General features: G+C 38.2%; 3 protein-coding genes across 7 annotated transcripts in view; 1 reads left to right on the forward strand and 2 right to left on the reverse strand.

Annotated features, from left to right (window-relative positions):
* LOC100969519 (olfactory receptor 1Q1) overlaps nt 1-27,904 on the reverse strand; it is a 202,155-nt gene that overhangs the window by 87,688 nt on the left and 86,563 nt on the right. The gene's annotated exons all lie outside the window — the stretch shown is intronic.
* LOC100995751 (olfactory receptor 1L8) lies at nt 536-21,384 on the forward strand. The gene has a single exon (XM_063594230.1). The coding sequence runs from the start codon at nt 11,090-11,092 to the stop codon at nt 12,017-12,019; it is 930 nt and encodes a 309-aa protein (XP_063450300.1). The 5' UTR covers nt 536-11,089; the 3' UTR covers nt 12,020-21,384.
* On the reverse strand, nt 12,469-27,228 carry LOC100995405 (olfactory receptor 1N2). Its single transcript, XM_063594228.1, has one exon. It carries the CDS (start codon nt 26,475-26,477, stop codon nt 25,473-25,475), a length of 1,005 nt encoding a protein of 334 aa, XP_063450298.1. The 5' UTR covers nt 26,478-27,228; the 3' UTR covers nt 12,469-25,472.

A 27,904-nucleotide genomic window follows, 5' to 3' on the forward strand; every position in this document is an offset into this window, starting at 1 on the left:
AAAGGAAGAATTCTCTTTTTGAAGTACTTAATATTCTCTAAGAAGCCCTCACTTATACCCTTTGTAATAGAATGTATAAGAACCTCATCCAGCAGCTATTAGTTGACAACCTGAAATTTCCGAGCTGCCTTTTGCTCCAGTACAAGGAAATGACTTCAATTCTCTCTTACAGGAGAGAAAGAGCGACTTTATCTCCAAAGCAATCTCCAGACAAGGGATAGGTATTACCTTAAAAAGTTAGTGCAAAATTTTTAAATGTATTCAATTTTTAAAATTCAATTACAATGTATTCAAATTAAATTTAAACATAATTCAATTAAAATGTTTCAAATTTATATTAAAATTATAATTTAAATTTATAATTATTAAGATTATTATTCTGTATTCAAAATATGCTATCAAATAATTAGTCCACACAATAGTCAATTATATCAACATATTATAATTTAACCAAGCCCCATTCATGAAAACTTGGATGATTTCTGTTTCTCTTATGTGTACTATCCTTGTACATATATTCTTGGCAGTATTTTTCTTTTTTCTTTTTTAATGACTTTCTATTTTTTTTTTTTAATTTCAGTAGGTTTTTGGGGAACAGGTGGTGTTTGGTGACATGAATAAGTTCTTTAGTGGTAATTTCTGAGATTTTTTTTTCAGAATTTTTTTTAATTTTAGGTTTTTGGGGAACAGGTGGTGTTTGGTTACATGTTTAAGTTTGTTAGTGGTGATTTCTGACATTTTGGTGCACCCGAGCAGTGTACACTGTACCCAGTGTGTAGTCTTTTATTTCTCACCTTCTCCTACCCTTTCCCCTGAGTCCCCAAAGTTCATTGTATCATTCTTATGCCTTTTGTTCTCATAGCTCAGCTCCTACTTATGAGTGAGAACATACGATGTTTGGTTTTCCATTCCTGAGTTACTTTACTTAGAAAAATTGTCTCCAGTTCCATCCAGGTTGCCGTGAATGCCATTATTTTGTTCCTTTTTATGGCCAAATAGTATTCCATTGTGTATGTATATATTACGATTTCTTTATCCACTCATTGATTGAAGGGCACTTGGGCTGGTTCCATATTTTTGCAATTGTGAATTGTGGTGCTATAAACATGCATGTGCAAGTATCTTTTTTGTATATAATGATGTCCTTTTTTTTTTTTTTTTGAGAGGGAGTCTCGCACTGTCGCCCAGGCTGGAGTGCAGTGGCATGATCTCAACTCACTGCAATCTCCGCCTCCCAGGTTCAAGCTATTCTCCTGCCTCAGCCTCCCGAGTATCTGGGATTACAGGTGACTGCCACCATGACCAGCTAATTTTTGTATTTTTAGTAGACACGGGGTTTCACCATGTAGGCCAGGCTGGTCTCAAACTCCTGACCTCATGATTCACCTGCCTCAGCCTCCTAAAATGCTGAGATTACAGGCGTGAGCCACCGCACTCAGCCTCGTATAATGACTTCTTTTCCTCTGAGTGGATATCCAGTAGTGGGATTGCTGGATCAAATGGTGTATCTACTTTTAGTTCTTTAATGAATCTCCACACTGTTTTCCATAGTGGTTGTACTAATTTACATTCTCACCAGCAGTGTAAAAGTGTTTTCCTTTTCACCACATCCACACTTGGCAATATTTTTAGTATTTATATGATCAGATTCCTGAAAGTGAAAGACTAGGTCATAGACAATATAAATAATTAATTAACCACATACTGAATTTCTATGCCAAACACTATATTTGGTACTGATGATATGAAGGTGAGGGGGAACAAAAACAAGAATGTACATGGCTTAATGTAATTGAGAACATTTTTCTTCAGATATGTTTGTACCACTTTCAACTGTTTCCTTTGGATAAATTTCTTAAAGTGAAAAATATTTAAATAAATACTGTCAAATTCTCTACAGAGTTATTGTGATACTTTACATTTCCACCTGCACTCTCAGTGTTAATACTAGGTATTATGATTCTTTTCAATCTTTGACAGATAATATGATTGGTGAAAAAATGGTATCACTGTTATTTTATTATTTTATCCAATAGTTCATTATTGCTAGTTTCATTAATTACTTGTTCACATGCTTACTGAACCCTTGTATTCTTTTGTGAATTGCCTGTTCATGTTCGTTGCATTTTTTTCTTATTGAGGTGTTTGCCTTCTTTTATAATTCTGTTTTTAAATTTAAACACAGACTATCCCAACGATTTTTGTATGTGGAGGTCATATGTGTAAAACTACTGAAAACTTTTGGCTAAGTAAAGTTATTGTAAGCCCTTAAATTTGAAGTCTGCCTACAATAATAGTATCAACCCAATTTGGAGACTTTTCTAAATTGCTTAACACTGTCTATGTCTATATGGGCTTATACCGAAAGACTAAATTTAAGGCACCAATGTATGAATAGATTAAATGCTTCTTCAGAGGTTAAAAAAAAAGACTAGGTCATAGAAACAAATATTTTTAATGTTTATAACACATGCTGTCAATTTATTTCCTAGAAGCATATGCCACTTTGTATTCACACTACTAGCAGCAGTAGAAAGTATCTCCTTTTCCTGCCTCCACCCAGAATCAATTATTGTCATTTAAAAACCCAATTATACATCAGAGTTACTTCCAGTTTCTGGTCCAACATGTATGGATCTTGGAGGTTGTTACTCCTTCTGAAAGAGTAAAAGGCCTAACAAACTGAAAAATCAACATTTCTTTTTAGATCCATCAGAGAAGTGAGGTCACATGGCAACCCACTGCCCCCCAAATTGGAGAGACAGACAACAAAATACAAAGAATCACAGCTTACTGGAGCAGAAACCCACAAACAGAAGCCTCTGCAGGAATCAGTGCTAAGGTAGGAAAACCTGAACTGTAATTGATGAATTGCTGGAGGCTCAGTGTAGACAAGTCTGAGAGTTAAAATCTCTAGGGGGAACCAGTCATAGAAAGGCCCACACGCTGTTGTGAGTTTTACCTCCCAGAGTTCTACCTGGTTCTCACAGTGAAGATACATACAGTATTCATAATAGCCAAGATATGGAAACAACCTAACTGCCCAACAATGAGTGAATATAAAGAAAATGTTGGCTGGGTGCGATGGCTCACGCCTGTAATCCCAGAACTTTGGGAGGCCAAGGCGGGCAGATCATCTGAGGTCAGGAGATCAAGACAAGCCTGGCCAATGTAGCGAAACCACATCTCTACTAAAAAATACAAAAAAAAAAAAAAAAAATTAGCTGGGCGTGGTGGCTCACACCTGTAATCCCAGCTACTTGGGAGGCTGAGCCAGGAGAATCGCTTGAACCCAGGAGGCGGAGGTTGCAGTGGGCCGAACTCATGCCACTGCACTCCAGTCTGGGTGACAGAGCAAGACTCTGTCTTAAAAAATAAAAAAAAAAGTAAAAAAGAAAATGTTACATGTACACATACATACATATATATGTATATACTTTCTGTACTCTTACAAGTCAACAGCAAAAAAATGAACTATCTGTTCTTAAAAGGAGCAATGTATATTTATTCAGCCTTACAATATTATTAAGACTTAAAGAAGTAGATCTTTCCATTTGCCACAACACAGATATACCTGGAGGACATTATGGTAACTGAAATAAACCAGACACAGAAATAAAAATATTGCACACTCTCATGTATATGTGAAATAAAAAGAAAGAAATATGCAGGGATAGAGAATGAAACAATAGTTACTACAGGTAGGGGGAGGGATAAAATTGGGAGATGGAGGTCAAAGGATACAGACATGAAGCATGAACAAGTCTAGAGATCTAATGTACAACATGAGAACCAGTTAACAATATTGAATTGTATTAGGGATTTTTGTTAAATAAGTAGATTTTAGTTGCTGTTATCACAAAAAGTAACTGTGAGATTATAGATATGTTAATCTGCTTCATAATAATAACCATTTTACTCTCTATATGTATCTCATAGCATCATGCTGTAAACCTCAAATATACACAATAAAATTTAGTTTTTAAAAATTGATAAGCTTCTAACCATGCTGACTATGAAAACAAGACAGAGGACACAAATTATTAATGTCAGAAATAAATAAGGGAACATCACTACAGATCTCATGGACATTAAAAGAAAATAAAGAAATACTATGAACAACTCTGTACCCACAAATTTGATAACCTAAATGAATGGACAAATTCTTTGAAAGACACAATATGTCAAAATGCTGCACACAAAAAGAAATGATGAAATTGATAGAACTGTATCTATAAAAGAAATTGACTCAATAATTAATAAACTCCCAAAGCAGAAAGCACTAGGCCCAGATGGGTTCAGTGGTGAATTCTACTAAACATTTAAAGAAGAATTTATATTAATTATCTGTAATCTCTTCCAGACAATAGAAGCAAAGGAAACACTTTCTAATTCATTCTACGAAGCCAACAATATCCTAATACCAAAACCAAAGACATTATAAGAAAACTATAAACCTGTATCTCTCATAAACATACATGCATAACTCTAAACAAAATGTTTGCAAATTGAATCCAACAATGTATAAAAAGATTTATACATCACAACCAAGTTTAATTTATCCTAGGTATGCAAGCCTGGTTCAACATTCCAAAATCAGTTATTGTATTGTAATGCATCACATCAATAAACTAACAAAGAAAAGCCACATGAATACATAAATAGATGCAGAAAAATCATTTGACAAACTCCAACACCCATCTATGATTCTAAAAACTCTCAGTAAACTAGGAATAGAAGGAAAATTCCTCAACTTGATAAGAAAAAACTACCCCCCAAAAAATCCTACAACTAACATTATACATGATGGCGAGAAACTAGGAGCTTTCCCATTACGTTCAGGAACAAGATAAGAATGCTCCCTCTCACCATGGCTTTTCAACATCATACTGGAAATCCTACCTAATGCAATAAGACAAGAATAGTAATAAAAGATATACAGATTTGAAGGAAAGAAATGAAACTATCTTTGTTCACAGATGATTTGATTGTCTATATAGAAAATCCAAAAGAATTGACAAAAAAATTCCTGGAACTAATAAGCAATTACAGCAAGAGTGCAAAATGCAAGATTAATATACAAAAGCCAATTGTTCTCCTAAATATTAGCAACAAACAAGTGGATTTTGAAATTAAGAACACAATATCATTTACATTAGCACCCCCCAAAATAAAATAGTGGCATAAATCTAACAAAATAAGTACAAGATGAACACAAGGGTTACCACAAAACCATGATGAAAGATAAAAGAACTAAATAGTAATTCCATGTTCATGAATAAGAAGGCTCAATATTATCAAGAGGTCAATTCTCCTGAATTCGGTGTATAAATTCCATGCAATACCGATCAAAATCCCAGCAAGTTATTTTGCAGATATCAAAAAACTAATTCTAAAGTTTACATGTAGAGGCAAAAGACCCAGAGTAGCCAAGTCAATATTAAAGGAGAAAAACAAACTGGAGGACTGACACTACCTGACTTCAAAGCTACAGTAATCAAGACAATATATACTGGCAAAAGAATAGGCAAATAGATCAATGGTACAGAACAGAGAACCAAGAAATAGACCCACACAACTATCTTTGACAAACAGCAAAGACATATAACGGAGCAAAGACAGTTTTTTCAACAAATGGTGCTAAATTATCTGGACGTCCACATACCAAAAAGAAAAATAAATTCACCCTTTATAAACATTAACTCAATGGATCATAGTCCTAAATATAAGATGCAAAACTGTGAAACTCATAGAGGATAACATAAGAGAAAATCTAGATGATCTTGGGTTTAGAGATGACTTTTTAGATACAACACCAAAGGCATGATTCATAAAAGAAAGAATTCATAAGCTGAACTTCATTAAAATTAAACTTTTCTGTTCTGCAAAAGTCACTGTCAAGAGAATAAAAAAATAAGCCACATACTGGGAGAAAATATTTGCACAAAACATATCTGATAAAGGACTGTAATTCAAAATACACAAATAACTCTTAAAACTCAACAATAAGAAAATATACAACCCAATTAAAAACGGGCCAAAGGTCTTAACAGACACTCAGCAAAGAAGATACACAGATGGAAAACAGGCATGTGAAAAGATGCTCCATCTCACGTCATCTGGGAAATTCAAATTAAAACAACAATGACATACCACTGTATACCCATTAGAATGGCCAAACATAAACATTCCTAAACATAAAAATATTCACTCACATAAATATTTATCCACTCTTGATAACCATTACTTGAGGAAAGAGAAGCATTCCCTTGGGATATTGCAGTGAAGTTAAGAAGCTCTGAGTTTAGCCCCAACATCTAAATGGGAAGCCTCAGGGGTCCCTGTCTCCTTGGAGTCAGCTCTGCTAACTGTTATTTCCATTCTGCTTTCTTTGCTGAGGGAGATCACAGGACAAACTCCCCTGAGGGGTCAGCACACCACAGCTATATCAGCCTAACAAGGATCCCAGAGGCCAGGAGGGCAGAACTCAAACCCATGGAAAGCTCACTGGGCTTCCACAATCAAAAGAGTCCTTGCCACTTGAGTCAGGGCCTCCCTGCCTTCTGAGATGTGCAGCTGAGAAAGGCAGCATTATGTTAGGAACCACAGATTAGGAAAGAAACAGGGAGTTAAGGTCAGAAAAGGGAAATGTGGTATTCCTTTTGAGTAGTGTTTCAGTTCTTCCCTCCTTGCTAATTAGTCCAGAAGTTCAGAGGAGAAACATGAGGAAGCTGAGCTTTGGCTAAGAAGCAGAGTTGGAAATCACAGATGTGCAGAAGATCCACTTCTTGAGACACATGGAAGCAAAGAAAAAACCCTGGATACAGAGGTGAGCTTCAGTGAGCTAGCCACCTACCTAGCCAACCCAGTTTGGCACTTTCTCTTTCCTTTCTGAAAGTTTCAAATATTTCATGAATTAAGAAGTCATAACCACCATCTGACTCATTTAGACTCATTGAGCTTGATCTGGAGGCCCTCTACACCACATGCTTTGAGAGAAGCAAAACCCTGTTAGTAGAAAAAAAAAAAAAACCAAACCCAAAACCAAAAAAACAAAACAATGATTGCATTCCCAGCCCCATACACTCGCCCTGTACTTTAGAACCATTCTCCCTGATTTTCATATCCTAAACCTTCTTCCTTTTTCCCAGTGATAAGCATGGGTGCTCCTCATGTCTACAGTCTGGAGCATCCAAACCCACTTAACCCAAATCTCCACTATTTTTTAAATTCTGTATTCCCAAGGCAGCCTTTTCGTGAATGACTGCTTTTTAAATAATGATCTGTGTTTGACACACTGCTTTTCAGACATGGTATCTCACTTGCTATTTGATATGGTTTGGATCTGTGTCCCCGCCCAAATGTCATGTGGCATTTTAATCTCCAGTGTTGAAGGTGGGCCCCAGTGGGAGGTGATCATGGGGATGGATCCTTCATGAATGGTTTAGCACTGTCATTGGTGCTAGTATCATGTCAGTGAGTGAGTTTTCACAAGATCTACTTGTTTAAAAAGTGTGTAGCGCCTCCCCCCACCTCTGTTCTGCTCCTGCCATGTAAGATGCCTGCTCCGGCTTTGCCTTCCACCATGAATAAAAGTTTCCTGAGGCCTCCCCAGAATCAGAAACTGCAAGGCTTCCTGTAAACTCTGCAGAACTGTGAGGCAATTGAACCTCTTTACTTTAAAAATTACCCAGTTTGGAGTATTTCTTTATAGCAGTGTAAGAATAGACTAACACACCTTTCATAAAACATCAGGAATCAGCCTATGAGCAGGTGATAGAGGACAAATCCAGCCTGCATCTTCTGCCTCAAGTCCAAGGCACTGTCCACTGCACCACTACAACCCTACACACAAGACCCACCTCCACCATGCATGGTCAATTTTTTTTTTTTTTTTTGAGACTGAGTCTCGCTCTGTCACCAGGCTGGAGTGCAGCGGTGCAATCTTGGCTCACTGCAACCTCCGCCTCCCGGCTTCAAGCGATTCTTCTGCCTCAGCCTCCCGAGTAGCTGGGACTACAGGTGCGCCCCACCACACTCAGCTAATTTTTTTTTTTTTTTGAGACAGTCTGGCTCTGTCGGCCAGGCTGGAGTGCAGTGGCAAAATCTCAGCTCACTGCAACCTCCGTCTCCTGGGCTCAAGCAATTCTCCTGCCTCAGCCTACCGAGTAGCTGGGATTACAGGCCCCTGCCACCATGCCCGGCTAATTTTTGTATTTTTAGTAGAGACAGGATTTAACCGTGTTGGCCAGGATGCACCTAATCTCCTGACCTTGTGATCCGCCTGCCTCAGCCTCCCAAAGTGCTGGGATTACAGGTGTGAGCCACCGTGCCCGGCATCCATGGCCAATTTTACCCACCTGATTGTGACCAGTCCCTCATTAGTGTTCAAGCTTTCAAATCCCACCATCTGTACCACACAGAAAGATTGGTAATCACCCTTACAGCTGCAAAAGTGGATTCTGAACATGGGACAAGAAAGTTTGTCAGTTGTGTATTTGTGTGGCAAGAGGGTAATTCTGTAGAAATTTATCAGAGTGAGGAAAACATAGCACCAATGCATGATTGTAAGATATGTATAGCTTTACCAAAACATGAAGAGGCTTCAGGTTCAAATTTTTACTATTATTCACTTCCTTACTGACCTTGAACAGATCACTTCACCTCTCTAAGCCTCCTGTATGTAAAAATGGCAACAGTAATAACATATGCCTCTTAATTCCTTATTACAGAATTTAGTGAGATGCTTACCATGTACCTAATACTAATACATTTTCAATAAATATTTGTTAATATTATTGACTTTAATTACTGATTCACTCAATATATCAGCAAATACTCCTTCTATAAAATCTTGCAATATTATAAAATTAATCCGAGAGACAGTGAGGGATATGATATTTTAAGCATGTGAGATAATTAGTTTTGAGAACATGAAGGAATATAAGATAAGGGACGATGACGCTGAGGTGGCTGGGGAACAGCTTGCCCTGAATGTTTTTACAATATCCTTGTCCCTCTTTTAAGTCTTTCAAATGCTTTATCTCATTAAATCCTCATGACAATGTGGATATTTGTGTTCGATTTTATACATGAAAAACCTGAGATTTAAGGGTGTTTAGAAACTTATGAGAAAAATGTAAGCATTTAATTTTTTAGTACATAAATATATAAATAGCCAACATTTAAAAATGTGTGAAAATTCTGGTGTATTAAGGCCCATTCACAATGTGTAAAAGAATATACTGCTCTAAAGAAGTTGTTTCACAGATGCTGGAGAGGATGTGGAGAAATAGGAACACTCTTACACTGTTGGTGGGACTGTAAACTAGTTCAACCATTGTGGAAGTCAGTGTGGCGATTCCTCAGGGATCTAGAACTAGAAATACCATTTGACCCAGCCATTCCATTACTGGGTATATACCCAAAGGACTATAAATCATGCTGCTATAAAGACACATGCACACGTATGTTTATTGCGGCACTATTCACAATAGCAAAGACTTGGAACCAACCCAAATCTCCAACAATGATAGACTGGATTAATGGAATACTATGCCACCATAAAAAATGATCAGTTCATGTCCTTTGTAGGAACATGGATGAAATTGGAAATCATCATTCTCAGTAAACTATCGCAAGAACAAAAAACCAAACACCGCATATTCTCACTCATTGGTGGGAATTGAACAATGAGAACACATGGACACAGGAAGGGGAACATCACACTCTTGGGACTGTTGTGGGGTGGGGGCAGGGGGTAGGGATAGCTTTAGGAGATATACCTAATGCTAAATGACGAGTTAATGGGTGCAGCACACCAGCATGGCACATGTATACATATGTAACTAACCTGCACATTGTGCACATGTACCCTAAAACTTAAATAATAATAAAATAAAATAAAATAAGTTGTTTCAAACATCTTGGTGGTGCAAATATGTTCACTGTAGAGATTTTATGGTAGCCAAAAATGTATAAATAACCAATATCTAAAAATGCTTGAAAATCTCTATGTAATATGCCTATTCACAAGGTATGAATGAATATGCTTACTCAAAAACTTTAATTACAAAAAAATTGTGACAACATTTTGCTGATACAAAAATTCTCATTGCAGAGTTTTTTTATAGTAGCAAGAAATGGAGGCCACTTTGATATCCATTGGTAGGTAACTGGATAGGGATGAAAAATATATATACCAAAAAATTAACATGTTTCTCATATATATTTTTAACATGTAAAAGATAAATTAAAAACAGATTTATCACTTAACAATGGGTGCTTATTCTGTACAAATGTGATTTAGGACAGAGAATTAAAGAAGGGAAAAACAATTTACAAAAAAAGGGAGACTTGTGCAAACTAATGATGATAGCATGTCATGAGCTAGGGAGGATGAACCTTTCATTCTGTGAGCAGAGCAGAAAAAAAATCACTCTATTGACTGCGTTCAACATTCGTCTTAGATTTGCCCTGTTGGCTGTTTTGAAAAACCATTAGTTTTTTTCAAGACAATGCAAAGATAAACTTCAGCGTAACACAACTGAGTATGCTTTGATAGGGAAAGAGTGTCCTGAAACCTCCCCATCTAAAATACCCCCAGTCTGACTCCCCAGCAACCTCCATCTCCTAATACTGTTTTATTTTGTTCACAAAATGTATCCCTAACTGATGCTATACTACATATTTTGTAGTATAATGATCTACCTCCCCAACTAGAAGGTAAGCTCCACATAAGCAGAAATCTGTCTGCTCTATTGCTATGTCCCTGGCAGGTGAATAGTGCTTTTCACAGAATAGGAAATACTGAGTCTGAATTAGAGGAGTCCACTTCTGAAAGTTTCTAAAGGAAAACTCTCCCTCAGTCCCTCCAGATTTCAATATAATGCCCTTATGGAGCCCATAGAGTTGGGAAGAGAGGACCCCATCAAGGACCATGAGGTGAACAAGCCATCCCACGATTAGCACAGTAGCTAATTGTGACCAAAGAGAAGAAACAATGACTTGCTAGGTTCTCATGATTGGTGTTATGAAATCAGAGCATGTTAAATGACAAAACTTCTTGTTTATAACTGAGCCCAAGTCAATGGAAAGAATCAACCACACCAGCAGTGTCTCTGAGTTTATCCTCCTGGGACTCTCCTCCCAGCCTGAGGACCAAAAGCCATTCTTTGTTCTCTTCCTCATCGTGTACCTGGTCACCATAACAGGGAACCTGCTCATCATCCTGGCCATTTGCTTCAACCCCCATCTTCAGACCCCTATGTATTTCTTCTTGAGTTTTCTGTCTCTCACTGATATTTGCTTTACAACAAGCGTTGTCTCCAAGATGCTAATGAACTTCCTGTCAGAAAAGAAGACCATCTCCTATGCTGGGTGTCTGACACAGATGTATTTTCTCTATGCCTTGGGCAATGGTGACAGCTGCCTTCTGGCAGTCATGGCCTTTGACCGCTATGTGGCCGTCTGTGACCCTTTCCACTATGTCACCACCATGAGCCACCACCACTGTGTCCTCCTGGTGGCCTTCTCCTGCTCATTTCCTCACCTCCACTCACTCCTGCACACACTTCTGCTGAATCGTCTCACCTTCTGTGACTCCAATGTTATCCACCACTTTCTCTGTGACCTCAGCCCTGTGCTGAAATTGTCCTGCTCTTCCATATTTGTCAATGAAATTGTGCAGATGACAGAAGCACCTATTGTTTTGGTGACTCCTTTTCTCTGCATTGCTTTCTCTTATATACGAATCCTCACTACAGTTCTCAAGATTCCCTCTACTTCTGGGAAATGCAAAGACTTCTCCACCTCTGGTTTTAACCTCACCGTGGTGACACTCTTTTATGGAAGCATCTTCTATGTCTATTTACAGCCCCCATCCACCTACACTGTCAAGGACCACGTGGCAACAACTGTTTACACAGTTTTGTCATCCATGCTCAATCCTTTTATCTACAGCCTGAGAAACAAAGACCTGAAACAGGGCCTGAGGAAGCTTATGAGCAAGAGATCCTAGGAAGCACCCTCTTGAAAAACTCGTAAGTGGAATCTGCTCAACTTGGACCTGTTTTCTACTGGTTTCTGGTGAACAGTCAAAGCTGTTGGAAGTTAGCACTTCTGACCCATGTGAGACAAGGCTATTGTGGGCACTTACATCCATTGATGATGACCCAACAATTCGGCCTGTATCTCTTAAATCACAATCGTTTCCTGTCTGTGTCTCCTCTTTCTTGGAAAGATTTATTTTTTCCACTTTCTCATTTTCCAAAAACTGCTTTAATCTAATCCTTTCCCCATGAATATTTCCTAAACAAATTTCTCTCCTTTTATTAAGGCAGATCCTCCAAAATTCTTCACATTTCAATATATTGCTGAAAAATGTGTAATTTGTAGCCATTGAATGTTTTTGCAAAAAAATTGAAAAGAGAAAGAATGAAGGAAGAGGAGGATATATATTTTAGCTAATTTTCTCTTCTTGAGGATTTTTATAATTTTTTATTTTTCTCCTTCTAAAAATGTTTTATTGCTTAAATCTTAAGCTTTTACTTTTTTATCTTTCTATCCTTCCTTTATTATACTGCGGTAGTTTTATTTACTTTTAATTTCCTCTTATATTTTATCATACAATTTAAAAATGCTAATGGTCAGAAAGAACAAAAACCACAAGGGATAACATGGAAATTATCCATTTCACACAGGGGAGGTTGAAACATTTCTTCTGGTTCACCCTCCCATAAACTATGTGTTTAAAATGTGTGATTTAATACTTCGTCTAGAAACTGTCATTTCTAGGACTCTAGCCTATAGAAATATTATTATAAATTTGTATTGAGTAATATTATTGTAAATGTGTATTGAATATTGTGAGATACATGTATATATAATCTCCAAAGATGTTCAGGGAAATCCCAGTTTATAGTAGGTAAAAATGGCAACAACCTAAAACCTTTTCAATAGGGAAATGGAGAAAGATGCTATGACTAATTCCATAAAGTGTAACTATATGCAGCATGTTCAAAGAATCAAATATATCTTTACTGCTTCCTTGAAAAGCCATTAAGTAAGAAAATTAAGATATGGAACAAATGTAAAAGTATGAATCCATTACATTAAAACATTATATGAATATGAATGTACATATGTGTGTAGCCACTGGGGTAAGAATGGAAGGGCAGGGGGAAACATGGAGGGAGAATATTTCCTCTTCTTTATACACAGTTGTAATGTCTGAATTTCTTCAAATAAACATTTATTGCCAATGGAATAGAAAACTATTAATAAACAAGATGACCTATGCAATGGTGAAAGACTTCATAAATTACCAGTTGAAGAAAAACTTTCTGAGTGCATGCATATCTAAAAACACGATTTTGGCACGTTTACTTTAGTAGACAATTTGATAATTTGATAGGATACAGCATTCTAGGTCCAAAGCTTTTCTTTCAGATCTTTTAAAGATACATCTATATTATTCCAATGCCTTGGGTGTTTTCAGTGATAAATAAGAGGTCACCCTAATTTGTGTTCCTTTGTAATGATTTCCTTCTCATTGGATCATACTCCACAGATCCCTGACACCAAACATGGCTATGCTGCCACTGCTTAGGCCTTGGAAGAGCAGACCCTGATTCCACCTACTTTACTCCAAGCCTGAGTTTAGGAGCCCAGTCATTGTTCTTGACTGTGTGTTTTCTCATAGGTGTCAACATGTATCAAAAAGATAAAAAATAAAATACTAGGCAAACAGTTCTTAGAGTTGAAATCAAAAGCAAAGCGCATGATCCATAAAAGGAAAAATTTTAAAGTTGAACTTCATAAAAATTAAACTACTAGAAGGTGAAGGTGGGGAGAAGGTAAGTTAAAAACTACCTGTCAGGTATTATGCTCACTACCTGGGTGACGGGATCCATACATCTTCTATGACAGAAGCAGACTAATGTAATCAACATACCACCAAGTAATTGGCTAATCACCCTTGGGAATGGCGCCATTGGGGGGCTCAGCATTGGTCTCTGCTGCTGGCAGACTGGGCACTCAAAGGTGGCAGTGGCCAGGTCAGCCCTGGTTAGTGGGAGTACATGCTGCTGAATCCATACATAACCTCCATCTCTGCCCCCATGGCCATTTTGTTCATGAGCCCATTGGGCGATGACAGTGGTGGCTGGGGAAAGAGACTCACTGGTATCCACAAAATGGGTCATCCTATCCACTTATTAAAACCTCCCCTTCTGAGGTCATGCTTTGGTGAGTATTTACATGGGACACAGATATCTTCATATCTTTGCCCATTCATAGAGGTCTATTCACATTGCTCTTCCCCAGGTATCTTTGTCATCAATTTTCCAATCATGTTGCTTCCAAATCCCTGATCACCCAGAATGTGTTTCCTCCAAAATCCAAATAGATGCACCAGGCATAGTGCCTCTCTCTTGGGTGTAAGAAGGGCCAGACACCTATCCTTCACCGTAAAAGGGCTATCTGGACAGGTCTCACACCATTGGACCCTATAAATTTCACGAGGAAGTATAAGTCCCTTGAATTTTAGCCAGATTTATTTGTACTTTTTGACACACAAATGTCCTACCAATGAGTTCAGATTGGCACAATGTTATCAATATAATGGACCAGTGTGGCATCTTGTGGAAGGACAAGTGATCGAGAATTCTGTGAACTTGATTATGACATGGGGCTGCAGAATTGATATACTCCTGAGGTATGACAGTTAAGGTGTACTGCTGGCCCTGCCAGCTGAAAGCAAGCTGCTTCTGGTGGGCATTACAGACAGGGATGGAGAAAAACTCATTTGCCAGATCAATAGCTACACACCAGGTACCAGGAAATGTTAATTTGCTCAAGCAGTGAAACCACATCTGGTACAGCAGCTGCAACTGGAGTCACTGCTTAGTGAAGCTTATGATAATCCACTGTCATTCTCCAGGATCCATCTATCTTCTGCACAGGCCAAATAGGAAAGTTGAGCAGGGATGTGGTGGGGATCACCACCCCTGCATCTTTTAAGTCCTTGATGGTGGCACGAATCTCTGCAATTTCTCCAATGATACAACACTACTTTTCATTTACTATTTCCCTTGGTAGAGGCAGCTGTAATGGCTTCCATTTGGCCTTTCCCATCATAATACCCCCCCACTCCACAAGTCAGGAAACAAATGTGGGGATTCTACCAGGTGCTAAGTATGCCTATTCTAATTATGCATATTAGAATTGGAGAAATAACCACAGTTGCACTGGGGACATAACCACAGTTAGAATTGAGGAAATAACCACAAGATGGGTTTTGGGATCAAGTGGACACACCGTAAGTTGGATCTGAGCTAAAGTTTCATTAATCACATGACCCCCATAATTGCCTACTCTAACTGGAGGGCAACAGTGATGTTTCATGTCTCCTGGAATCAACATCAGTTGAGAGCCAGTGTCCAGTAGTCCCCAAAAGATCAGATCATTTCCCTTTTCCCAATGCACAGTTACCTTGGGAAATGACAGGAGGTATCACACTACCTGACTTCAAAACATACTATAAAGCTATAGTAACTGAAACAGCATGGTCATAATACAGACATATGGATAATGAAACAGAATAGACAACCCAAAAATAAATCATGTATCTATAGCCAACTGATTTTTGACAAAAGTGTGAAAAATACACATTGGGAAAAGCACAGTTTCTTCAATATATGATGTTAGAAAAACTGAATATGTGTATGCAAAAGAATAACTAGATCTCTGTCTCTTACCACATACAAAACTCAGCCCAAAAGAAATTAACAACTTGACTGTAAGACCTGAAACTATGAAAGTACTAGACAAAGCCATAGGGGAAATGCTTTATGACATTGATCTGGCTAAAGATTAATTGGATAAGACCTTAAAAGCATAGACAACAAAAGCAAAAATAGACAAATGGATTTACATAAAACTAAATTGCATCTGCACAGCAGAGGAAACAATCAACAGAGCAAAGAGACAACCTACAGGATGGGAGAAAATATTTGCAAACTATGCATCTGTCAAGAGGTTAATATGTGGAATATATAAGAAACTCAAATGTCTCAATAACAACAAAAAAACAAATAAATTATTTTAAAAATGGAGAAAAGACCTAAATAGATATTTCTTAAAAGAAGACATCTACATGGTCAACAAGCATATGGAAAAATGCTCAATATCACTAATCATTAGGGAAATGCAAATCAAAATCACAATGAAATATACAATAAATTATTGTTAACTATACTATGATGTATCCATAAAATTTAAAAATAAAAACAAACTTTTTAAAACCACAATGAGATATCACCTCATCCCAGTTAGAATGGCTATTATCAAAGAGACAAAAAAAAATAACAAATGCTAGTGAGGATGTGGAGAAAGGGGAGCACTTATACACTGTTGGTGAGAATATAAATTAGTACATCCATTATGGTCAACAGTGTCAAGATTCCTCAAAAAATTAAAATATATCTACCATATGATCCAGTAGTCCCACTACTGGTTATATATCCAAAGGACAAGAAATAAGTACGTCAAAGAGTCATCTGCACCCTCAAGTTTATTACAGCACTATTTACAACAGCCAAGATATGGAATCAACCAAAATGTCCATCAGTGGATACACAGATTTTTTTAAGTGCTATATGTGCACAATGGAACACCATGCAGCCATAAAATGAATAAAATCATTTTTATTCTTTTGTGGCAGCATGGATGAACCTAGTCGACATTATGTTAAATAAAATAAGCTAGGCACAGAAGGACCAATACCCATATTCTCACTTATTTGTGGGATTTTTAAAAAGTTGAATTCAGAAAACAACCAAAACAGCATGTGAACCCTGCAACGGCAACCAAGGTATCCAGGTGCTGTCACCAGGACTGACTAGGCAGTTGGTATGACACACGGAGAGGAAGGAAGTGCAGTGTGGTGTGGCAGCCCACCTGAGAGCCACACAGGGCAGGGGAGTCCCCACCCGCCAGCCAAGGGAGGCGGTGAGTGAGCGTGCTACCCAGCCTGGGAAACCATGCTTTTTCCACAGAACTGTGCAACCCACAGATCAGAAGATCCCACTCGAGAGCCCCTGCCACCAGGGCCTAGGGTCCCAACAACAGAGCTACGCAGATTCTCAATAGCCACTCAGCTAGAATCTGCTTAAGCCTGCTGACTTCCTGGGAGGAGTTGCAGCCATCACCACAGCTGCAACTGCCTGCTGCCTAAGCTGTCTGAGCTCCCTGCGGGAGGGGCAGCAGCCAACACTGGGACTGCTAGCTGCCTAACACACTAAGCTCCCATGGCGGGGGAAGGGCGGCAGCCATCTCTATAGCTCCAGGTCACTATTTTCCCCTGCTGAGCCAGGGAGACTTGGTGGCAAGAAATATTCCCCACAGCGAAACACACCGGCTGTGGCAGACTGCAGCCAGAGTGCCTCTTCAGGCGAGACCCTGACCCATCCCTCCTCACTGGGAGGGCCTCCCTGCAGGAACTCCAACAACTCCCGCCAGGGGCTCAAGGACAGAACTCTCATCTCCCTGGGCCTGAGCCCCTAGTGGAAGGGGTGGCCATAGTCTCCACGGACCAGCAGACTTAGTTTTTCCTCCTGCTAGTTCTGAGGAATCTGGGCAGCCCAGACGAGTAAGTTTCCCTCCAGCACAGCATACCCCCTCCACCAAGGGACAGCCAAAGTGCTTCATTAAATGGGTCCTGCTCCCAGTGCCACCAACTGGGTGAGACCCTGCAACAGGGGTTGTCAGACATTTTATACAGAAGCATTCCTGCTGGCATTAGGTCGGTGCCCCTCAAGGTCAGCGATACCAATGGAAGGAGCAGGCACCCATCTTTACTGTTCTCCAGCTTCCCCCAGTGACATCTCCAGGTGCAGGAGCGAACCAGATGAATAAGGCCTGAAATGAACCCCCAGCAAACCACAGCAGCCCTACAGAAGAGGGACCTGACCACTGAAAGAAAAACAAACAGAAAACAACAACAGCATCAACAAAAAACGTCCCCACAAAAACCTCATCCAAGGGTCAGCAGCCTCAAAGATGGAAACTAGACAAACTCATGAAGATGAGAAAGAATCAACGAAAAAACGCTGAAAATCCAAAAGGCCAGAGTGGCTTTTCTCCTCCAAATGATCACAACACCTCTCCAGCAAGGGCGTGAACTGGATGGAGGATGAAATAGATGAACTGACAGAGGCAGGCTTCAGAAGGTGGGTAATAACAAACTCTGCTGAGCTTAAGGGGGCATATTCTAACCCAATGCAAAAAAGCTAAGGACCTTGATAAAGGCTTACAGGAGCTGCTAACTAGAACAATCAGGAACATAAATGATGGAATGGAACATAAATGATGTGATGGAGCTGAAAAACAGCACAAGAACTTCATGAAGCATATGCAAGTATCAATAGCTAAATTGATCAAACAGAAGAAAGAATATCAGAGTTTGAAGACCATCATGCTGAAATAAGGCAGGCAGACAAGATTAAAGGAAAAAGAATGAAAAGGGATGAACAAAACCTCTGAGAAATATGGAACTATGTAAAAAGGCAGAACCTATGATTGATTGGAGTACCTGAAAGAGATGGGAAGAATGGAACCAAGATGGAAAACACACTTCAGGATATTATCTAGGAGAATTCCCCAACCTAGCAAGACAGACTAACATTCAAATTCAGGAAATACAGAGAACTCCACTAAGATACTCCATGAGAAGATCAACCCCAAGACACATAATCATCAAATTCTCCAAGGTCGAAATGAAGGAAAAAATGTTAAGGGCAGCCAGACAGAAAGGCTTGGTCACCTACAAAGGGAAACCCATCAGACTAAGAGAGGATCTCTCAGCAGAAACCCTACAAGCCAGAAGAGAGTGGGGGTCAATATTCAACATTCTTAAAGAGAAGAATTTTCAACGCAGAATTTCATATCCAGCCAAACTAAGCTTCATAAGTAAATGAGAAATAAAATCCTTTCCAGACAAACAAATGCTGAGGGATTTTGTCACCACCAGGCCTGCCTTGCAAGAGCTCCTGAAGGAAGCACTGAATATGGAAAGGAAACACCGGTACCAGCCACTGCAAAAACACCAAAATATAAAGACCAACGATACTATGAAGAAATTGCATCAATTAGTGTGCAAAATAACCAGCTAGCATCATGATGACAGGATCAAATTCACACATAGCAATATTAACCTTAAATGTAAATGGGCTAAATGCTGCGATTAAAAGACACAGACTGGCAAACTGGATAAAGAGTCAAGACCTATTGGTGTGCTATATTCAGGAGATCCATCTCACATGCAAAGAAACAAATAGGCTCAAAATAAAAGGACAGGAGAAAATTTACCAAGCAAATGGAAAGCAAAAAAAAAGAGGGGTTGTGATCCTAGTCTCTGACAAAACAGATTTTAAACCAACAAAAATAAAAAAGACAAACAAGGGCATTATATAATGGTAAAGGGAACAATGCAACAGGAAGAGCTAACTATCTTAAATATATATGCACCCAATACAGGAGCACCCAGACTCATAAAGCAAGTTCTTAGAGACCTACAAAGAGACTTAGACACCTACACAATAATAGTGGGAGACTTTAACACCCCACTGTCAATATTAGACTGATCAATGAGACAGAAAATTAACAAGGATATTCAGGACTTGAACTCAGCTCTGGATCAAGCAGACCTAATAAACGTCGACAGAACTCTCCACCCCAAATCAACAGAATATACATTCTTCTCAGTGCCACATGGCACTTATTCTAAAATTGACCACATCACTGGAAGCAAAAAACTCCCCAGCAAATGCAAAAGAACTGAAATAATAACAAACAGCCTCAGACCACAGTGAAATCAAATTAGAACTCAAGATTAAAAAACACTCAAAAACACACAACTACATGGAAACTGAACAACCTACTCCTGAATGACTACTGGGTAAATAATGAAATTAAGGCAGAAATCAAGAAGTTCTTTGAATTCAATTAAAACAAGAGACAACGTACCAGAATCTCTGGGACACAGCTAAAGCAGTGTTAAGAGGGAAATTTATAGCACTAAATGCCCACAAGAGAAAGCAGGAAAGATCTAAAATTGACACTCTAGATGACCAGTTGATAGTTGCAACAAACCACTATGGCACACGTATACCTGTGTAACAAACCTGCACATTCTGCACATGTATCCTAGAACTTAAAATAAAAATAAAAATAAATAAAATAAAAATAAATAAAATAAAAAAATAAAATAATAAAATAATAAAAATAAAATAAAAATAAAAAAATAAAAAAATAAAAATAAATAAATAAATAAAATAAAAAAATAAAAATAAATATTACATATAGAAAAAACAACAACAACAAAAAGTTGATTTCGTAGAAGTAGAGAGTAAAATAGTGGTTACTAGAAGCTGAAGATTTAGGAGGAGTGGGGAACAGGGATAGGTTAGTCAACAGATCTATGTTATACTTAGACAGGATTAACAAGCTCTGGTGTTCTATTGTACAAAAGCATGAATATAGTTAACAATAATGTATTGTAATTTCAATATAGCCAGAAGAGAGGATTGTGAATGTTCTCACCTCAAAGAAATGACAGATGTTGAGATGACGGATATGCTAATTATCCTAGTTTGATTATTACACAATGTATAGAGATATCGAAATATCACCCTGTACCTTATAAATATGTATAATCATTGTGTCAATTAAGGATAAAATAAAACTTTTAAAAAGATATGAAACTTCCACATTATAAGGGAAAGAATGAAACAAAGACAAGAAGAGAAAATTAAAAGAAATAATTTTAAAAGCATGATATATAGGAACAAAGAAAAAGGAAATGGAAAATCAAAATCAACTACAAATATATTAATAATTACATGAATCTTAAAGGACAAATTTGTATGAAAAAAGCCCAGGGATTCTTAGAGTGTATATATATATATCCATCTATTATAAAGTTTTTGGTAATGGCAAACCTAATAATTTGGACCAACCTTCCCAATGGGAAAACTAATAAAACTCAGATTAAATATTTTAAATATGTTCTTGAAGGCATCACAAACATAAAATAATAAGAAATTACTTAGAAAAGTTCTAACTGCAGAAAATATGAATTCAAATCGACAGGTTCAGCACTCAAAGCCACTTTAGCCCAGAAAGCGTTTGTCAAACCTTTAAACAAACAAACAAAAAAGGAACTGAGCTATGGTTTACAGAGAAGTAAATACCCTCAAACTATCCAAAAGGTGAGAGATAAAACACCAGTTGAATTTAATCTTCTTTTGCAAAAAAAAAAAAAAAAAAAAAAGCAAAATCCAAAATAAATAATCTAAGCTTCCCCCCTAGGAAACTAAATCCAAAGTAAGCACAAGAAAAAAATAATAAAAATTAAAACAGAAATCAATGAAATTGAAAATAGGACATTATTAAAGAAAATCAACAAAACCAAAAGCTAGTTCTTTGAAAAGATCAATAAAATTGATATACCATTAATAAGTCTAACTAAGGAAAATAAAAGAAAGAAGACACAAGTTACTAATATCAGAAATGAATAAAAAAATCACTACAAATCCCATGAACATTGAAAGGATAATAAAGGAATACCATGAACAAATCTGTGCCCACAAACATGATAACTTAAATGAAATGGACCAATTCTTGGAAAGCCACAATCCACTAAAACCCATACAAGAAGAAATGAACATTAACAGGCCTATTTCTATTAAAGAAATTAACTCAATAGTTAATAACCTTCCCAAACAGAAAGTACCAGGCCTAGATGGGATCACTGGTGAATTCTATCAAACATTTAAGGAAGAATGTATGCCAATTCTCTGCAATCTCTTCTAGAAGATGGAAATAGAGTAAGAAAGAACTTTTAGCTCATTCTATGAGGCCAGCAATACTCTAATACCAAAAGTAGATAAGGTAATTACAAGAAAAGAAAACTACATACCAATATCTCTCATGAGTATGGATGTAAAAATCCTTAATAAAGTACTTAGCAAATAGAATCCAAGAATGTACAAAAAGAATTATACACCATATCCAAGTGGGATTTATCTCAGGAATGCAGGGCTACTCTAACACTTAAAAATCAATTAATTTAGTTGATCACATCAATAGACTAAAGAACTACATAATAATATAAATAGATGCAGAAAAAGCACTTCACAAAAATCCAACACTCATTTATGATTAAAAACTCTGAGTAAACTAGGAATAGAGAGATAAAGGATATCTATCTTAAAAACTACAGTTAACATCATACTTAATGATGAGAAACTAAAAGCTCTGCACTAAGATCAGGAACAAGGCAAAAAAATGTCCCCCCTCATTACCTTTTTTGAACATCATACTGAAAGTCCTAGTAATGCATAAGACAAGAAAATGAAAAGTATACAGATTCAGAAGGAATAAATAAAACTGTCTTTATTTTCAGATGACATGATTTTTACAGAAAATCCAAAATATCCAAAAATCTCTCCTGGAACTAAAGGAATTATAGCAAGGTTTCGGGATACAGGGTTAATATACAAAAGCCAGTTGCTCTCTTACATAGCAGCAATGCACAAATGGAATTTGAAATTAAAAACACAATACCATTTACACTAGCAGCCCCCAATTTGTTAGATATAAATCTATATACAAGATTAATATGAGAAAAACTGCAGAACTCTGATAGGAGAAATCAAATAAGAACTAAATAAATGAAGAGATATTCCATGTTCATGTATAGGAAAACTCAATGTTATCATGGTGTTATTCTTCCCAACTTGATTAATAGATTCAACATAGCCTCAATCAAAACCCCAGCAAGTTACTTTGTGGATATCAACAAAATGCAGAGAGGCAAAAGACTCAGAATAGCTAACACATTATGGAAGAACAAGTTTGGAGGACTGACACTACTTACTTTTTTTTTCTTTTAAGTTCTGGGATACATGTGCAGAATGTGTAGGTTTGTTACATAGGTATACATGTGCCATGGTGGTTTGCTGCACCTTTCAACCTGTCATCTAGGTTTTAAGCCCTGCATGCATTAGTTATTTGTCCTAATGCTCTCCCTCCCCTTGTCCCCTACCCCCCAACAGGCCCCGGCGGACACTACTTACTGTAAGCCTGCAGTAATTAAGATAGTGTGGCATTGACAAAAGAACAGAAAAATAGATCAATATAACAGAATAAAGAGCCCAGAAATAGACCCACATAAGTAGAGTCAACTGATTTTTGACAAAGGATGAAAGACAATGCAATGGAGAAAACAGTCTCTTCAACAAATAGTGCTGAAACAACTAGACATCCACATGAAAAAAAAAGAATCTAGACACAGACATTACACCTTTCCCTGAATATTGCATACAATGAAATATTACTCAGTCTCAGAAAGAAATGAACTATCAAGCTATGAAAAGACATGGAGAAATCTTAAACACATTCTAAGTGAAAGAAGCCAATCTGAAAAGGCAATATACTGTATGATTCCAACTACATAACATTCTGGGAAAAGGTAAAACTATGGAGACAGTAAAAAGATCAGTGGTTACCACAGGGTTATGGGGAGAGGGGAATAACTAGATGAAGCACAGAGGATTTTTAGGGCAGTGAAACTATTCTGTATGATACTATAATGATGAATACATGCTATTAAGCATTTGTCAAAACCCACAGAACGCACAACACCAAGAATGAACTCCAATGTAAACTATGGACTTTGGGTGATGATGTGTCAGTGGAGGCTAATGGATTGTAATAAATGTACCACTCTGGTGAGGATTAGTTTGGGAGATTGTGCATGTGTTGGGGCATAAGGTATATGGGAACTTTCTGCTCAATTTTTCTATAAACCAAAAACAGCTCTAAAAGAGTAAAGTCTATATATTTAAAAAAGATTGCAATGTTCATGCCTGCCTGAGTTTCCAGCCTGCCCTACAAATTTCAAACTTGCTACCCTCTACAACTGCATGAGCCAATTCCTTGAGGTAGATATCTTTATATATAAATAGACCGTAAATGGCATGGTGTAGCTGGGTGACTGGAGGGCAAAGGTGGGGATCTTAGAGGTCAGAAATTAGTTCCCAAAGAGGAGAGATATTATTCACAAACACAAAACTTGCCTTTCCCAACCTTTGCCTTGGCACTAGAAATTGCAGCAGCAGATTGCTGTGGTCAGGGCCAAGTCACCTAATTCAAGGCTAAGACGGTCTTGTCTGGTTTCCCTAGTTGTCTCATTATTCCTCTCTTCTATCCAAAGAGAAGGGACACAAGGAGAGAGGTAGAATGACCAAAGAGCAATGCATGCTGGTGCCTGATCTTCCTTAAAGGAAGATCCTTAAGCAGTATTTATTAAAATATTTAATAAAATTTATTAAAACACCAAAAGGGCATACCTTCCTTTATTAAAAAATTTGGCCCAGGATGAACTTGATCTCAGAGATCTGTTTCAGTGCTTCTTTTTCTCTGTGAGTTATCACTGAAACATTTTTTGTGCCAACCCTCAAATTTCATTTCCTTTTTTGAAAAAGATCTACATGTTTCAAAACATGTAGCTATAAAGAAGAAATTGATAACCTAGAATTTCACTGCAAAAAGAAAACCATTGTTAAGCTTTGTGACTTCTCATAATATCAGTTTCCACCAGATTGCTTTGCATCAAATTATTGCCCTAAAAATTTCCAGCATGCTTGATTTATCATTTTTGATTCTAGAATATTTTTATGAAAGAATTCAGAGAACGGATGGTGTAGTTAGTGCAAATCTGGCACTAGTAGGTGTACAACAAATATTGATTACTTTTAATCTATTTACTACAACAGAAGAGTGCTTTTAAGTTAAAGAAATGAAATAGTAAGGAATACCATAACATATATTAATTCTTTCTCTTCTATTGTTATCATTCAATATTAACCTTAGATGTGCACTCACACCTTCCTTGTCATGATCCTCACAAAGTGGTAAAATAGAAAGGGAGTCGATACTGGCATAAATTGACTTGTTAAGTTATTTAGCATCCTAATTCACAGTTTTCACAATTCTACCTAAAGTAACTGATGTAAGGAATAATGAGGAACATTGTGGATAGTCAATAAATGTTTCTATTCTCCTTCCTTCAGCTCATCCCATGCCTGCCTTGCTGGGGTAGAATTGCTTGGCTCCAGAGCCTCATAACAAATGCCTTGTTCACTATGGCTAATATGCTGGTTTTAGAGATGTGAGGAGGAATAGTAGTTTTGCTGTTAGTAATGGTTGCCTCACTGGGGTCAGGAAAGAGGCTGAGACAGAACATCTCATTCCACAGCCTAATAAAAGAATGAAACACTCTTTTTTTTTTTTTTTAATCCCTAACTCAGAGTCAACGGATAACCTTCCCCTAATATCAACATGACAGTAGTAGAATTACTGAAGTGATGGAAGACAGGGAGGGGTTGATCAAGATTAGACATCACCATCTAGATGTCTAACCATAAAAAGAATGTTTTTCCACTGCCAAAAAGTTTACCCAAAGCCTCCTTCATGTCTCTGTTCCTCAAGCTATAAATGAATGGGTTTAGCATGGGAATAATCACCATATAGAGAACAGCAGCCCTACTTTCCCTCTCTGTAGAGTAAGTTGATGGAGGAAGTAAATACACACCCATAAGAGACCCATAGAAGAGCAGAACCACCGTGAGATGAGAACCACAGGTAGAGAAGGCCTTCCATCTCCCTCCAGGAGATGAGATGCCAAACACAGCCCAGAAAATGCGGACATAGGAGAAGACGATCAGCAGGAGGGGAACAGTGAGGAACAGCAAGCCCATGGTGATGATCATCAGCTCGTTTACATGGGTATCTGAGCAGGCAAGCTTCAGGAGAGCACTGGGATCACAGTAGAAATGGCGGATGGCTTTCTGGGCACAGAAAGCCACGCGGGTCAGCAACAGTGTGTGCATCAGGGCAGGACAGTTGGTTAGCACCCAGCACACACCCAGCATTAGTGCACAGAGCTGGGGACTCATAGATGTGCTGTAATGGAGTGGTTGGCAGATGGCCACGTAGCGGTCATATGCCATCACAGCCAGCAGGCAGTTGTCAAGGCCACCAAACATAAGAAGGAAATATAGCTGTGCAAGACACCCAGAATAGGAGATGATCTGATTCTGGGTATGAATGTTGGCCAGCATTTTGGGGATCGAGGCAGAAGTGAAACAGGCATCAGTTAATGACAGGTTGGCCAGAAAGAAGTACATGGGAGTATGGAGGTGTGGGTCAGAGCTGATGGCCAGGATAATGAGCAGGTTCCCCACCATGGTGACCAGGTACATGCCAAGGAAGATGCCAAACAGAAGAGGCTGCTCCTCTGGCCGCTGAGAGAGTCCTAGAAGGAGGAAGTCTGAAACAGTGGTTTGGTTCACTCTGCCTGGTTTTCCCATCCCTTGTAGTTCGTGTGATCTGCGCAGATAAAAACCTTCCATGTGTCAGTATTTATTTATTAGATCAATTTACAGATATGCATCTGTGTGGCCAGAACTGTGCTGGGAGAAAAAAGAAAAGAAAAATAAACGGTCTTTGCCAATAAGAATCTCTGAATCTCATTGGGAATGCAAGGAAATACCCAAGAGACATTTAGAGAACAGTTAAGATAATATCCATTCAAATCTCAATTGTGCTTTGTATGCTATAGCAGAATCCAAAGAAAAGAGATTTGTTTGACCAGAGAAATTGGCATGGGCTATTTAGAGGAAGTGAGAATTGAGACTAGCTTGATGGCAAGATTAGAAAAGCCGTTTGTTATTGTCAATTGGAAAGAAGATGCATGATCTCCATCAAACTCCTACCCCTCCTCCAACACACACACACACACACACACACACACACACACACACACACACACTCTCTCTCTCTCTCTCAAGCCCTCTATGTGGGGGCTGAAATTGACTTTTAAGACAAGATAGCTTCCTCCCCACTTGCCTTTCAGTGCCGAGAATTTGACCTCACCCATTCAAACCAGTCCTGTACTCTTTCCTAACTAGCGGCAAAGGATATGTGAGTTGAGGGCAGTAGGTGTCTGGTGTCGTACTCCCCCATCCACTGTTAGGATGTTCCCTCCCACACACACGCACACAAATAGGACAGGGAGCCACTCTCTCCCTTCCATCACTTTCTCTCCTTTATCCCTGTCCTCTTCCCTTTTTTGCTGCTATGCATCTCTATCTGCTCTGGGAACTGATATTTTAGTTCACCTGTGCCTTCACCCCTACATTTGTACTACATTTGTCTAATATTTACTTTTAACCAGAGGGAGGGAAGGTGAAAGGTATTGCCCTGACTTTTTGGTTTGAAAATAACCAGTCTGTTTTTCTGCTGCCCTAGTGAGCTGGTAGGAGAAACCATTTCATATTGATCTTGTAGAAGTTTGGCCTTAGAAGCTTTTGTAACTATTTTAGTCCTCCGTTTGTTCTTTGGTTCATAGAGAAGCTTCTGACCTTAGGCAGAGACTCAGCACTTTCCCAGGAAACTTTTGCCTGGTCACCTGGTCATCAGACTGGGAAGGAAGGTGTATATGTGTGTGTGTGTGTGTGGGAGAGAGAGAGAGAGTGTGTATGTGTGTGTGTGTGTGTATGTGTCCTACCCCTTCCAAATCCTCACCTGTCAGATTATGGATCAGTTTTAGGCGTCTTCAAATTCTCCAATTCTCTTCCTTGGATGGATAATTCATAATAAAAAACTCTGAGACCTTTCTGACTCAGAGGCAATAAAGTCGGGGTCTATTGAGTCCAGAGTTTATTAGAAATACCTGAAGTGTATGGCTCGATTTCAGCTTCCCCAGGCATAAGAAGACAGGGATATCTCTTAAGGTTATAAAGGCTCCTAGAACACCAACTCCCAATGTGCTCGTTAA

Source organism: Pan paniscus, chromosome 11, assembly GCF_029289425.2.
Source record: "Pan paniscus chromosome 11, NHGRI_mPanPan1-v2.0_pri, whole genome shotgun sequence".
Lineage (NCBI taxonomy): Eukaryota > Metazoa > Chordata > Mammalia > Primates > Hominidae > Pan > Pan paniscus.